This window comes from Rhinoderma darwinii, chromosome 9 (assembly GCF_050947455.1).
Source record: "Rhinoderma darwinii isolate aRhiDar2 chromosome 9, aRhiDar2.hap1, whole genome shotgun sequence".
Lineage (NCBI taxonomy): Eukaryota > Metazoa > Chordata > Amphibia > Anura > Rhinodermatidae > Rhinoderma > Rhinoderma darwinii.
In genome coordinates, this window is record NC_134695.1 from 52559098 (window position 1) to 52575737 (window position 16640).

Below are 16640 nucleotides of genomic sequence, written 5' to 3' on the forward strand. Positions count from 1 at the left end.
CCGTATGCAGTCGTCTCCTAAGCTTCCCCTGGTGGCACCTCAAGGCAGCCAGACTTTCAGGATTTAAAGAGGACCTGTCACTTCTCCTGACATGCCTATTTTTATAAATACTTGTATTCCTTATGAAATAACAATTCTGGAACATATTTTTTTTAGAACTCTACGTTCCATTCCTCTGTTATTCTTCCTAGAAATGTATGAATAAATTGACAACTGGGTGTTACCATTACTGTGGTCAAATGGGTGTGTCCCTACACAGTCTCACTCTGTCAGCACTGATTGGACAATGTCAGTCTGTGTAGGGACACACCCCTAACTGGCAACACCCAGTTGTCAATTTACTCATAAATTTCTAGGAGGAATAACAGAGAAATGGCACAACGTAGAGATCTAAGGAAAGATGCTCCAGAATTGTTATTTTATGGGGAATATAGTTATATACTAAAACAGACACGTCAAGAGGGATGACTGGTCCTCTTTAACTGTTCATTCAGGGAATTTTAAACTTTGTACCTAAAAAAGCTTTGCACACTATACGGTGTTCATGGGTAGACTCATGTCATGTATTTATTACATCTTTATGGCGTATGAGAAAGCATTAGGAATTCCACTCTAAATATATGAAACCCACAATACCAACCCTCCAGATTAAACATGTAAGAGTTATAAAATGTATTTGCTCAGTGCCAACATCGGGTGGTGAGTTTGGTCACTGGAGGACTACACTAATTAACTTCCATGTGGGCGGTATTAAAAACTATAAGAGAATTTAACTTAACATGGATTTCAAGAATGCATTTCTTCAAATGTCTATATATCATAGTAATAGTAAGTACTTAATTAAGGTCATTACATGTGTTTATGGCTTCAGTCAAGGGTATTTACTATCCCATTGGTGGTAAGCTCACCCTTAAGTGTTGTAGTTACTGTAATATTATAACTCTCCGTCCATAAGATATCTGCATTTAATAACTATCATTATTATAACTTGTGCAGCAAAGCGTACCACGGTAGGCAATAATGCTTAAAAGCAATAATATTTTTTTTTTGCTATACACACTTTGTCTTGGAAAAAAATAGACAAAACAAATCGTGAAGGCAGCAGTTGGCATTTAACATACTGCTTAAAATAGTAAGAGAGACCTAGGAATTTGGAGGTCCCATGCACGATATCTACACAAAAGGTTCTGTATATTGATATGTTTACCAGTGTACATCTTGAGCGAACGCTCTCCAGTCTTGTGTTCATTTGCACTTAGTGACAAATCAGGGTGCCCAAGCTTCTCAATTTCTCCGTAGCTGATGCCACATAGACACAGGTTTTCTAAGTGTAGCTAACATTTGATTCCAGTGAGTCATGCCCATCCCACTAACTGATGGACCAATGATCACATGTCCAACATTCTCCGCTTTTCCATCATCACCACATTCTGCCACTGTAATCCTCAAAGATAGGTCCTAAAATAAAAACAAAGCATCAGGTCTTATCTTGAGCATGCGTATAGCAAGCTTAAAGGGTATGTACGCCTTTGCAGCCAATTATTAATTGCTTCAATGCATCTCCTATATACAACTCCTATGCAGACCTATGTGTCTCTATGGTTACAGACTACAAGCAAATATTGTGTTGTCTGATCCTGCAGCCATGTGTTACTCCCCTCCCTCTGTTCCATCTTCAGACCTACAGACAGTAGAAGTGGGATGGAGTAGCACAAGGCTACTAGACTACATGGGATTTGTTTGTAGTGTCTGTAACCGTGGAGAGACACAGATCTGAATAGGAGCTGTATAGACCAAACGGAAAGAATAGTTACAAATGTAATTAAAAATAACTACTGTGGTTCATGAATTTAGAATCTGATCATTATTGAAAAAAAAAGGCATTTAGCTGATGGAAAGAGAAAATTCACTATCAGTTTGTATCTATGCAATGACGCTTCTCAGAGCTGCTCATTGGCTGAGAGGGATCATATGATACTCAGAACCAGGAAGTGCTTCCTTTTCAGCCCCCACCGCTCTGGCTAATAGAGGCGGGGCCTGAACAAAGGACTTATAGAGGGGGAGTTCCAAGTTAGGTAGTGATAGAGGTAGTTGCGAGCAGTATACTCATAGAGAATTCAGAGCAGAGGACTCATAAGATGGGGGTTTCTGAATGGAAAGCCCCCTGGATTACATACAAATTCCAGAATTGGGTGTATTGTTCATCTGGGACAACCCTTTTAAGATTATTTTTGGCCACACACTCGTTCAGCTGATATGTGTACACATTTATTTCAGTAGGAAAGGGGAGGAAAGTGGCTGCCAGACACCTCTTGTACTTATCTGCTTATATATCGTGGGAAAAAATTAATCGGATGAGTTACAATCGAACCTATCTGATCCTGCAAACATTGGGGGTTCATCTAACAGGCACAAGGTATGTGAATATTTGCATGACGCATCAACTAATATCTAAAGTTTATGGATGGCCAGATTCAGGCTATGTAATGCCCTCTATAGTTGACAGGTCTGCTGGGCTATTTTACCAGACAACACAAAAATATGTTGTGTTTTTCGTAAAATAACCGCTAAGAAAGAATACAGTGGACTCCTAGTTATGAGCCACTGTTTTCAGCCTGGCACTCACCCCACCTCCTTTACTAATGATTGGCCGCTGCATCTGCCTGTACATGCCGTGACCCTCAACCATCAATGAGGGGGCCGGGACGGCATCCGGCTTAAAGACAGCAGGCTCATAACTGTATTCTTTCTTAGTGGCCATTAACAAAATGGTACAATATTGTGTCGTTTGGTATAATAACTCATCAAACCTTTCCCTATAATAGGCTGTATTCTCATAACAGATCAACGCTAAATTTAGAATTTATCTCAGGCTGTATCATCTTCATAGTTAGATGTCATAACTAAGGTGCGAAGAACAGATTTGAGGCAAAAAGAGAAAACATTCTGGAAAATAAAAGCTGTTTAGAAACTATCGGGAGAACTACCATAATTCTCAGACTTTTATGGAAAGAGCAGCGTGCATGCATAACCTATTTTATTTTTCTACTCGTTCCTTTCCCGGCGGCTGTTGGCCATTTTGCTTGACACAAAGGGGCCATGTTGACCTTGTACTCCCAATGAATGGGGTTCAAGGGGCGAGACCCCTTAACCAATCATAAATGTCCATGGATATATTCCAATATCCTCAATATTCAGGCATTAATGCAAAATCTGCATGCAATCACCCTCAGTCATAGGACTCATGCACACAGCCGAATACGGCGCCCATAGACTGAGGAACAATTGTGTTTTTTTGTTTTTTTATAACCGATTCTGTGAGGAAAAATTGGGTCAAGATGAAATGTATGCTGTATTACATTGCCTCTAAGATAGAATTTGGTGCCTAAGAGATTTAGAATACAGCGGCACATTAGAGTGCTTAGCTTGCCATGCGGGTCTATGGTAGCAGATAGGGATTCTGAATTACCAGTTTTCTTGGGCTCTAAACCATCATATACTAGAGAGTGCTGCATTAATTTGTCTTTTTTTGACTGGACTGTACCACTAAAATCTAAAGGGGAACTGCAGCTGACACTTATGGGGTCACTAACTCGCAGTTATGGGGATATTTATTGCCATTTGTGGGAAAGGTATCGGAAATTTATGGGAATCCAACTATCACATTTCATTCATCGTACTGGTCTCCTTATATAGGGCAGAAAGACCTTATGGGCCACCTCAGGCTCCATGGCCTGGGTGCGACCATAACGTCTGCATGCCTTATAGTTACACCCCTGCAAGCATGGTCGAACTATGTACATAATTAAATGGAGTCCAGGATTAGAAAAACATGGCTGCTTTCTTCCAAAAACGGTGCCACACGTGTCCATAGGTTGTGTGTGGTATTGCAGCTTAGCTCCATTCACTTCAATAGAGCTAAGCTGCAATACCAGACATAACCCATAGACAGGAGTGGCGCTGCTTCTGGAAGAAAGCAGCCATGTTTTTATAATTCTGCAAAACCCCTTTAACAAAGTTCTGTGTGATATTTGTATAGAAGAGAATGGGTTATCAGATAGAATTCTGCAGCCTTGTGCACAAGGTCATTTTTCAATGCTCTATAAATGTCTTTCTTCTACTAGTAACACTTAATCAGAAAACAATCTGTAGTCTGGCACCAGATGAAAGAAGGAATAAGAGAAATTTCTACCTAAAAATTTCAGCAGTTTCTTAGATATATCTGTCTCAGGGTAATCTGGATGACAATGGATATTGCCGCAATGAAAACTCCACAGGGTTTATCGCTCACCTTTCCAAGACTGTTGAATGGCAAATCTGCTCAGTTGTGCAATGATACATCCCCAATTGCCGAATAATTTCATAACTTGGCAGATTTGCCATTCAGGGGTTTGGAGCAGCGTGGTAGCCCATGGAGTACGTCATTGTGGCCGATTTCAAGTGTCACTTTTTGAAGACAGCCGGAGAAAATACATAAATAACTAAGAAACAGATCATAGAATCTTCAGCAACATGACAAAAGAAGAGCACTCGAGGGACTTACATACTTATTAAGCCTCACCCTATTTCTGCCCAAGAAAGCCCCAAAACATCCAAAAACATTCTTCTTAGCATAAAACCTGCCCCTTTTGCAGTCAATTTTGCCTCATATTTCCTAGTGAGTTTTTACATTTTATTAGCAGATGCCCTTTTACAAAATAAACTAGCGTTACCAACCTTTGTCCCTCTGCGAGACATAGTAAAATCGCAGTCAACCTTTTGTGATGGTTGCAAGGTTGACTAATACTGACGGATGTTTTGCATGAAGAAGTTATTTTAGACATAAAGTCATAAACCGAGGGGCAGATGGCAGTAGATCACACACCGGTCAGGATCACACACGCAGTTTTGATGCAGTTTTGATGCAGTTTTTAAAATAATTTTGGCTCCGTTTTTTGAGCCAGGCACGGGAGTCGAGACAAAAGAAAGGGAATGCATCAGTCTATTCTTTACAGCTTTCCTTCCTTTTGGATTCACTTCTGGCTTTGGTTTAAAAAAACTGCATCAAAACTGCGAGTGTAATCCTGGCCTAAACGATTATAGACAATTATATTTGTGGACAAAGTTTAATATCTGTTTGATTAAAAATTTAGATAGGAGCAGAATTTCCATCTGAAAATTCAGGAAATGTATTCGTAGCCACGTCTGTTATTACATGTCCCTGGCTTTTCACAGATTACATTCGACCTGAATCCATTTAGGCACAAATGCCATGACTCACCTGCAGGACTATGGCGGGTACGGAGAATATCATGGCTTCATTAAATACCGGATTTCTATCGTCTCGTTTGACGGCCGTCTTTTTCTTGCTGATTTTTCTGCCATCTTGTAGCAGGTAGACCTTTACAAATGGGTCTATGAAATCAATGACACAGGATAAGTGTAAACAATGGGCTTTCCTAATGTACCATTAGTAGTGTATAGTTAAATATGTGAAGCTACAAGAAACCGATACAATCATGACATGAATCAACAGTTACTGATTGAATTTTTGCATATGGACAAGTAAGACATTTGCTAGAATCTGTTTGTGGAAATATATCCTTCTTTAGAATTGTTGGTTATGTAAATCTATCATTTCAGTTTACCTTTTGCAAAGAACAAATGGTACTGAAAATGTGGTGACAGAAAAGACTTAAAGGGGTTGTCTCACAAAAACTGCTAGAAAAATAAAACTACAACCTTCTCTACCCCTCGGCTGTTATCGCCTGGGGAAGCCGCGTCTGTCTATACATTTTTTTCTACAGGAGCTGTTGCAGGGAAAATGTAGCAATACAGAGCGCTCATTGAAATGAATGGCCATCCATGTAATTGATTAAGGGCCTCTTTTACAGAGCGTCTTTCCATTCTGGTACATAAAGGGGGGGGGGGGTCCCGAGTGAGGGATTACCCTCTATGATGACCATATGTTCTATTAAGGCAGAATGACAGGAGTTGTTCTTCATTCATAACTAGTACACTAGAGTTTGGAAATTAGTACCCTAGCAAAAAGGGGAGCAGGAGGAGTGGTCTGACACAAAGAAGAATGAGGAGGCGGGGTCTGGTAGGAAGCAGAGGAAGGAGTAGTTTAGTACATAAAAGAGCTGGATAAAAGTGACCTTGCTCATTGAGGAACTGAGGAAGGAATCATCTGGGACATGAAAAAATGGGGAAGACATTGGATGGTGTAGTAAAACTGAGGAAGGCATTGAATGGAACATAAGATTGGGGAGTAAGGAGTGGTCTGACACATATGATTGTAGTAGAAGGAATGGACTGGCACATATGACTGTAGTAGAAGGAATGGACTGGCACATATGATTGTAGTAGAAGGAGTGGTCTGGCACATATAATTGTAGTAGAAGGAATGGACTGGCACATATGACTGTAGTAGAATAAATGGACTGTCACATATGACTGTAGTAGACGAGGTGGTCTGGCACATATGACTAGTAGAAGGAATATGACTGCAGTAGAAGGAATGGACTGGCACATATGACTGTAGTAGAAGGAATTGACTGGCACATATGATTGTAGTAGAATAAATGGACTGGCACATATGACTATAGTAGAAGGAATTTACTGGCACATATGATTGTAGTAGAATAAATGGACTGTCACATATGACTGTAGTAGAAGGAGTGGACTGGCACATACGACTGTAGTAGAAGGAATGGTCTGGCACATATGACTGCAGTAGAAGGATTGGTCCGGCACATATGACTGTAGTAGAAGGAGTGGACTGGCACATATGATTGTAGTAGAATAAATGGACTGTCACATGACTGTAGTAGACGGAGTGGTCTGGCATATATGACTGTAGTAGAAGGAATGGTCTGGTACACATTACTGTAGTAGAAGGAGTGTGCTGGCACATATGACTAGTAGAAGGAATGAACTGGCACAATGACTACAGCAGAGGGATTGGTCTAGAAGGATTAGGCTGGCACATACAACTGTAGTAAAAGGAATGGTCTGGCACATATGACTGTAGTAGAAGGATTATGCTGGCACATACGACTGTAGTAGAAGGAATGGTCTGGCACATATGACTGCAGTAGAAGGATTGGGCTGGCACATATGACTGCAGTAGAAGGATTGGGCTGGCACATATGACTGTGGTAGAAGGAGTGGATTGGCACGTATGACTAGTAGAAGGAGTGGACTGGCACATATGACTGTAGTAGAAGGAATGGACAGGCACATATGACTGCAGTAGAAGGATTGGTGTGGCACATATGACTGTAGTAGAAGGAATGGACTGGCACATATGACTGTAGTAGAAGCAATGGACTGGCACATATGACTGTAGTAGAAGGAGTGGACTGGCACATATGGCTAGTAGAAGGAATGGACTGGCACATATGACTAGTAGAAGGAATGAACTGGCACGTATGACTGCAGTAAAAGGATTGGACTGGCACACGAATGTAGTAGAAGGAATGGTCTGGCACATATGACTAGTAGAAGGAGTGGTCTGGCACATATGATTGTAGTAGAAGGAATGGTCTGGCACATGACTGTAGTAGAAGGAGTGGTCTGGCACATGACTGTAGTAGAAGGAGTGGTCTGGCACATGACTGTAGTAGAAGGAATGGTCTGGCACATGATTGTAGTAGAAGGAGTGGTCTGGCACATGACTGTAGTAGAAGGAGTGGTCTGGCACATATGATTGTAGTAGAAGGAGTGGTCTGGCACATATGACTGTAGTAAAAGGAATAGACTGGCACATATGATTGTAGTAGAAGGAATGGTCTGGCACATATGATTGTAGTACAAGAAATGGACTGGCACATATGACTGTAGTAGAAGGAGTGGTCTGGCACATATGATTGTAGTAGAAGGAGTGGTTTGGCACAAATGATTGTAGTAGAAGGAGAGGTTTGGCACATATGACTGTAGTAGAAGGAATGGTCTGGCACATATGATTGTAGTAGAAGGAGTGGTCTGGCACATAGGATTGTAGTAGAAGGAGTGGTCTGGCACATATGACTGTAGTAGAAGGAGTGGTCTGGTACATAAGACTGTAGTAGAAGGAATGGACTGGCACATGTGATTGTAGGAGAAGCAATGGTCAGGCACATATGACTAGTAGAAGGAGTGGTCTGGCACATATGATTGTAGTAGAAGGAGTGGACTGGCACACAGATGACTGTAGTAGAAGGAGGGATCTTTCATATATGACTGTAGTAGAAGGAGTGGTCTGGCATATATGACTGTAGGAGAAGGAGTGGTCTGGCACAAAAATGGCAGCAACTCAGCAATTCCTGAGTGGTTAACATGAAACATGTATTATGTAATGATAGGGTAGGGAAACAGACAAGTGAGCCCTAATCTACCCGCCACCCCGTTCCTTGCCTACTTGCAACGACCCGCCCTAGTCGACGGGGTACAACTTGGCGACGGTCTCTACACTCAATAAGTGCACGACAGACAAACAGACAAGGGAACACAGAACCTAAGGGAAACGAGGCAGTTGCCCACGGCAACACCGTGAACAACAAGAGTAGTAAACGAACCGAGTCAAAACAGGAGAGCATGAGGTACCAAACGCAGAGCAGGAGAGTAGTCAGCAAGCCAGGGTCAATACGAAGCAGGGACAAATAGTACAAGAAGCTGCAGCAGGGCCAGGAAACCAACAGAGGAACAGGAAAGGCAGGTATAAATAGACAGAGGGCGGGAGCTAGCTCCGTCTGGCCAGGCTGCGATAGGCTCTCCCACTCCTAAGCCTGCCATCCTGAGTGGTGGAAGATGGAGTCAGTCTCGCAGACCTAGAAGCAGGTGCAGATGATTACCTATGGGCGTTGATAAAGAAGCTGTGCCTGGCAGATCCTTTACAGTACCCCCCCCTTTTATGAGGGGCCACTGGACCCTTTCTAAGTGGACCTGGTTTATTGGGGAAACGAAGGTGGAATCTCCTGACCAATATCCCAGCGTGAACATCCCGGGCGGGTACCCACGTCCTCTCCTCAGGCCCGTATCCTCTCCAATGGACCAGGTACTGGAGGGAGCCTTGGACCATCCTGCTGTCCACAATCTTGGCCACCTCGAATTCTACCCCCTCAGGGGTGAGAACAGGGACTGGAGGTTTCCTCGAGGGAGCCAAGGACGGGGAGCAGCGTTTAAGGAGGGAGGCATGAAACACGTCGTGTACTCGAAAAGTTGGGGGCAACTCCAGTCGGAAGGAGACAGGATTGAGGACTTCAATGACCTTGTACGGCCCTATAAACCCGGGAGCAAACTTCTTGGACGGGACTTTCAGGCGCAAATTTTTTGACGATAGCCACACCAGATCCCCGACCATAAACAAGGGGTTAGCAGAACGTCTTCTATCTGCCTGAGTTTTTTGTATGCTCTGGGATGCCTCTAGGTTCTTCTGAACCTGGGCCCAGACTGTGCACAGTTCCCGATGAACGACTTCTACCTCGGGATTGTTGGAACTACCAGGTGAAACGGAGGAAAACCGCGGATTAAACCCAAAATTACAGAAAAAGGGGGAGACCCCTGACGAGTTACTGACCCGGTTATTAAGGGAAAATTCGGCGAGGGGAATGAATGAGACCCAATCATATTGACAGTCAGAGATAAAACACCTTAAATATTGTTCTAGAGACTGATTAGTCCTCTCAGTCTGGCCATTAGTTTCAGGATGGAAGGCAGAGGAGAAGGACAGATCAATCTCCAACTTTTTACAGAAGGCTCTCCAAAACAATGAAACAAATTGTACCCCTCTGTCAGAAACAATATTGACAGGGACCCCATGGAGACGCAGGATGTGTTTGACAAACAAGGTAGCTAACGTCTTAGCATTGGGTAGTTTCTTGAGGGGCACAAAGTGACACATCTTACTGAAGCGGTCTACTACAACCCACACCACCGACTTGCCTTGAGATGGAGGCAAATCGGTGATAAAATCCATGGAGATATGGGTCCAAGGTCTCTGGGGAATGGGCAAAGAACGTAGTAAGCCCGCTGGTCGGGACCTGGGAGTCTTGGACCTAGCACAAACTTCACAAGCGGCGACGTAGGCCTTAACGTCTTTAGGCAACCCAGGCCACCAATAGTTTCTGGCAATGAGGTGCTTGGTACCCAGGATGCCTGGATGACCAGATAGTGCGGAGTCATGATTTTCCCTAAGTACCCTTAGCCGGAATTGCAGGGGAACAAACAGCTTGTTCTCAGGAAGGTTCCCGGGAGCTGAACCTTGATCAGCCGCAATTTCAGAGACTAAATCAGAATCAATAGAGGAAATGATTATACCTGGAGGCAAAATACAAGCAGGATCTTCCTCCGAAGGAGGGCTGGCCATGAAGCTACGTGACAGTGCATCAGCCTTAATATTTTTAGACCCAGCCCTATAGGTAACCAAAAAGTTGAATCTGGTAAAAAATAACGCCCATCGAGTTTGTCTCGGGTTTAGCCTCTGGGCAGATTCTAGGAAAACCAGATTCTTGTGGTCGGTAAGGACCGTTACCTGGTGCCTAGCCCCCTCCAGGAAGTGGCGCCACTCTTCAAATGCCCATTTAATGGCTAAGAGTTCGCGGTTGCCAATATCATAGTTACTACTCAGTGGGCGAAAACTTCCTGGAGAAGTAGGCACAGGGACGGAGATGGGTGAGGGACCTGGTACCCTGGGACAAGACAGCCCCCACTCCCACCTCGGACGCGTCAACCTCCACGATAAACGGCTCCATTTGGTTGGGCTGAACCAGCACCGGGCCGAGATAAAGCACTTCTTAAGGACCTCAAAAGCCTGGACAGCCTCAGGAGGCCAGTGGAGGAGATCAGCACCTTTGCGAGTGAGATCCGTTAGAGGCTTAGCGATGACCGAGAAGTTAGCAATAAATCTCCTGTAATAATTAGCGAATCCCAGGAAGCACTGTAACGCCTTCAGGGAGGCAGGTTGGACCCATTCCGCCACAGCCTGGACCTTGGCGGGGTCCATGTTGAATTCATGAGGAGTGAGGATTTGACCCAAAAATGGTATCTCCTGCACCCCAAACACACATTTTTCGGTCTTCGCAAACAGTTTGTTTTCTCGAAGGACCTGGAGCACCTTCCTGACATTCTCAATGTGGGAGGACCAGTCCTTGGAAAACACAAGTATGTCATCAAGGTACACTACAAGAAATACCCCCAGGTAGTCTCTTAAAATCTCATTTATGAAATTCTGGAAGACCGCGGGAGCATTACACAACCCAAAGGGCATGACGAGGTATACGAAATGACCTTCGGGCGTGTTAAACGCAGTCTTCCACTCATCCCCCTCTTTGATGCGGATAAGGTTATAAGCCCCCTGTAGATCAAACTTAGAGAACCATTGGGCCCCCTGAACCTGATTAAAGAGATCAGGAATCAAAGGAAGGGGATACTGGTTCCTCACAGTGACCTTATTCAAGTTTCGGTAGTCAATGCATGGCCTAAGACCACCATCCTTCTTCCCAACGAAGAAGAAGCCAGCACCTACCGGAGAAGTAGAGGGGCGAATGTAACCCTTGGCCAGGCATTCCTGGATATACTCTCTCATGGCTTCACGTTCGGGACAAAAGAGATTAAATATCCTACCCTTAGGGAGCTTAGCTCCTGGTACCAAATCGATAGCGCAATCGTATTGTCTATGAGGGGGTAACACTTCGGAGGCCTCCTTAGAGAAAACATCAGCGAAGTCCTGAACAAACTCAGGTAGCGTGTTCACCTCCTCAGGGGGAGAAATAGAATTAACAGAAAAACATGACGTCAAGCATTCATTACCCCATTTGGTAAGATCCCCAGTATTCCAGTCAAACGTGGGATTATGCAACTGCAACCAGGGAAGGCCTAAAACCAAATCGGACGATAATCCCTGCATTAACAGTACAGAGCACTGCTCCAAATGCATGGAGCCAACAAGGAGTTCAAAAACGGGTATGCTGTGTAAAATAACCATTAGCAAGAGGAGTGGAGTCGATACCCACTACCGGGACAGGTTTAGGCAAATCAATCAAAGGCATAGCTAGAGACATAGCAAATTCCACAGACATGATATTAGCAGAAGACCCTGAATCCACGAAGGCACTGCCGGTAGCAGACTTACCACCAAAAGAGACCTGAAAGGGAAGCAAGATTTTATTACGTTTCATATTTACGGGAAATACCTGTGCGCCCAAGTGACCTCCCCTTGATAACTTAGGCGCGGAAGTTCCTCCGGCTGCTTATTCTTACGCCCAGGACAGTTGTTCACTTGATGCTTGTCATCCCCACAGTAGAAGCAGAGACCATTCTTCCTGCGGAACTCTACGTTGTTGGTGGGACACGGAGGCCCCGAGTTGCATAGGTACCTCCGAGTCTTCCGTGGAAGAACGAAGCAACGGAACCTCGGGAGGCATCATGGGGGAGTTAGAGGAGAAAACACCAAGACGTTCAAGTCGTCGTTCCCTGAGACGTCGGTCAAGTCGTACCGCTAAAGCCATAACCTGGTCTAGGGAGTCAGAAGAGGGGTAGCTAACTAGCAGATCTTTCAGGGCGTTCGACAGGCCCAACCTAAACTGGCACCTTAAGGCAGGGTCATTCCACCGAGAAGCTACGCACCACTTCCTAAAGTCAGAACAATACTCCTCAACAGGTCTCTTACCCTGACGACGTAAGGTCACCAGCTGACTCTCGGCAAAGGCAGTCTTGTCAGTCTCGTCATAAATGAGTCCGAGAGCAGAAAAGAAAAGATCAACGGAGGAAAATTCAGGGGCGTCAGGAGCCAAGGAGAAGGCCCATTCTTGGGGCCCCTCCAGGAGCCGGGACATAATTATACCCACCCGCTGGATCTCAGAACCTGAGGAGTGGGGCTTTAAGCGAAAATAGAGCCTACAACTCTCCCGAAAGGAGAGAAAAGTCTTCCGGTCCCCTGAGAACCGGTCAGGCAACTTGAGGTGGGGTTCAAGAGGTGAGGTGAGGGGCACTACCATGGTAGCATCAGGCTGGTTGACCCTCTGAGCCAGGGCCTGGACCTGTAGGGAGAGACCCTGCATTTGCTGAGCCAGGGTCTCAAGGGGGTCCATAGTAGTGTCAGGGACCAGGGTAGACTAGGTATATAGGCTTGTGAATATGTAATGATGGGGGTAGGGAAACAGACAAGTGAGTCCTAATCTACCCGCCACTCAGTCCCTGCCTACTTGCAACGACCGGCCCTAGTCGACGGGGTACAACTGGGCGACGGTCCCTACACTCAATAAGTGCACGACAGACAAACAGACAAGGGAACACAGAACCTAAGGGAAACGGGGCAGTTGCCCACGGCAACACCGTGAGCAACAAGAGTAGTAAACGAGCCGAGTCAAACCAGGAGAGTACGAGGTGCCAAACGCAGAGCAGGTCAGTAGTGAACAAGCCGAGTCAAACCAGGAGAGCACGAGGTACCAAACGCAGAGCAGGAGAGTAGTCAGCAAGCCAGGGTCAATACGAAGCAGGGACAAATAGTACAAGAAGCTGCAGCAGGACCAGGAAACCAACAGAGAAGATTCACAAGCAAAGGAGGAACAGGAAAGGCAGGTATAAATAGACAGAGGGCGGGAGCTAGCTCCGTCTGGCCAGGCTGCGATAGGCTCTCCCACTCCTAAGCCTGCCATCCTGAGTGGTGGAAGATGGAGTCAGTCTCACAGACCTAGAAGCAGGTGCAGACTGATTACCTATGGGCGTTGATAAAGAAGCTGTGCCTGGCAGATCCTTTACATATTATTTTATTGATAAGAAAATATCGGAGGTAGGAATGCGGTCTGTACACGGCATGGATCACAAAAGTAAAAGAATTATGATTGTGATTTTTTTTTTGCCTCACTGTGGATTTTTATGACTTATGTGCAGTTAGGTTGAAATTTTGTATTTCAATCTTAGTCCTTTGTGAGGGAACCTGGAACCAAGTGTTCAATCCCCCTGCAGCCCAAAGGGGGATATTGAGCATTACACAATTCCCATTGCAATCAATTGCCTTTCCTGACAAACACAGACTTGTTGGGTCCTCCAGAACTCTTTGGAACTGTTCTCTGGTCTGGCTTCTAAACAGATGACCACTCTCTTTCAACTTTGAATTCTCTAAAGGGTATTTCAAAAAGGGTTTTCTAAACCAGACAAACCCTTTAAGTATTTTAAACATGTATTTGCACTTTAGTTCAATTTACATTTTCAGTTAAAAGATTAGATTTAATTTTACATATTAACATTTACCCAATTTTTTTTAGATGCTGTTTATATTGTTATTATGCATTATTGTGTTTACGTTCATAATTTAACCCAGTGTTTCCCAACCAATGTTCCATTGACTGCATTCCTGGCTTAAACTAAGCATCCAACCTTAAAGATTTTTCCCTTTCATCCAAGTTAAAAGGGCTTTTCCAAGAACAGAAAACAGCGCGACTCTTGTCAATGGGCCGTGTATGGTATTGCACCTCAGCCCAACCCTATTTCTTATTTGTTTGTATCAAACTAATGTATTTGAAAATGTTAACCAATACATTATATATAAATAAATAGGAAACCTATTTGCTCTCTGTAAAATTGTACGGCAGGGGTATAAGGAACAAATATAGTTCTAGTAAAGCTGGCCATACACATCACATAACGGTCAGCCATTTTTATTTCAATGGGGGGATGGGATTAAGCTGCTGTCAGACCTCTCAAGCTGTGGCTTATCTCCCAATGAAACAAAGGATCAGGCATGATAAAATTCAACATGCCAGATCCCTCTTTTCCCCGACATCTAATGCTAAGGGGGAGTCCGAAGGCTCCTATACACATAATTATAAATAACACAATGAATATAGGTGGCTAATGTTTTGATGAATACATTTTTATAGTTTGCTAGAATCTCAAGGAACCATTTCTGACTTTAAACATTTTTGAAGTAAAGTGCAAATGCCCTGAGGTCGTATAACCCTAATATATTTGAAAGCTTTGTTTTCTCCTGTGGGTTCCTCAGAACAAAAATGTTAAGGTTTTTACTGGAATTTGGTGAATCGATATCAGGCTTACGCTTCCTTTTTTTTAGTCACCAGGACACTAAAGTGTATCACATATAACTAAGACACCCCTGCAGTCAGAAACCTAAAAGGCAAGATAAGAATACACTGCAAAGTCAGACAATACTGACAAAGGGAAATCTAAGGCAGCATTTACAAACACAAACCAGTGAATAGATTGGGCCATGTCTAGTGTTATGACCCCTAAATATATAGAAAATTGATCCACATCAAGTTGTAACTCTCTACACGATAGGGATGTAGCTAGAGAGGGGCTGGTGGAGCATGTGCCGCAGGGTGGCACCAATGAGCCACTCTGCCGTAGCCAGGATATTTAGATACATGACTAGGGCAATGAAGTCAATCTATTCCCCAGGTGAAGGAAAGCTCAGCTACGGCTCTGCGAATAGAAAAAGCAGTCCATCAATGCTATATTAATATTGTTATTATTAATAATCAATAATCTTATCACAAAGAACAAGGACGACCTCCAAAAATCCATGGTTGCCAAACTGATTTTCGACAACTTTTCCAATGGACAGCCAACATTGTTTACGGACAAATTAGTAAACCATAATAAATCATAAAGATAATCTGTAATACATGTCTAGAGCTTAGAATAGTTATATGATCACATGAGCAGAATTTATTGTGAACTGTAAAATTATAATAATCACAAACACATATCCTCCAGGTAAAAAAAATGTGAAAAAAAATATCATGGTAGCATGCTTTTTTTTTTCAGAAACTGGAAAAAATTCCCCTATATTTTACAGATTTTCCAGGAATTTATAGACGAGTGGTAACCCTGAACAGTGGCCCTAAATACATAATGGGTAAAAGTCATTACATATCGATGAACAGACACCACAATATAAGTAAAACAATCAGTCTTACTATGTATCTAAAATGTCAATCGCTAAAACTAATATAAGGTTATGGAATCTTCTCTACCCAACATGTTTTGCTACATTGCTTCATCGGAAACTGGACCCATTAGGCAAAGGAGGTTTTAAAACAGATTGTGAGCCAATAATAATATAAAAAACACCAGCCATGCTAAATGTTGGTGCATGCATCGGCACCAAAGCACCCAAACCCATGCCAAACCTCCTCGCTCAATGCAGAATCATGTGCGTCACAACATGTGACATCACTATCATGCTGGTCAAATGGATTTTAAGTATCTATATTTAGGTATGAGTCAAAAGCTGGATGGGAGGGGGGCGTTTAATGCTTGTAGGTTCAGCATACTGTCACGATCTGTGGGTATGTGAACCCACTGGGCTGTACCACCATAGCAGGATAGCAGCTGGCCAAACATTGTACCAAGTTAATGTCTACAGTCTGAGTAAGGGTAACTGTGGTAGCTCAGACAGTAGCGATGGTTAGGCTTGGATGGGACATTGGCAGCAGACATTAGGCGTGGTGTAACACAGCAGATGTGATCAGTGGCACAACACGACTACAACTCTCTAAGGCACAGGAACAAGGTAGCACGGGATACAGGTAGCAGGTACAGGAACACTGGGAACTGGAAAACACTAACGGACCATTTGCAAGGACTAACACTGGTAGACACAACAATGCACAGGCAATGAATGAAGGGGCAGGGCCTTCTTATAGTCCAGGGTGACT

The 16640-nt window shown here is 43.8% G+C and overlaps 1 protein-coding gene across 2 annotated transcripts in view; it reads right to left on the bottom strand.

Annotated features, from left to right (window-relative positions):
- The window catches only part of SYT12 (synaptotagmin 12), a 69866-nt gene continuing 53226 nt past the window's right edge, over positions 1-16640 (bottom strand). For both annotated transcript variants that reach the window (XM_075836989.1, XM_075836990.1), the window contains exons 7-8: positions 5261-5394; positions 1-1458 (exon numbers count right to left, since the gene is read on the bottom strand). In XM_075836989.1, coding sequence (XP_075693104.1) covers positions 1285-1458; positions 5261-5394 — 308 coding nt within the window. In that variant the 3' untranslated portion in view covers positions 1-1284. The remainder of the gene's footprint in view (positions 1459-5260; positions 5395-16640) is intronic.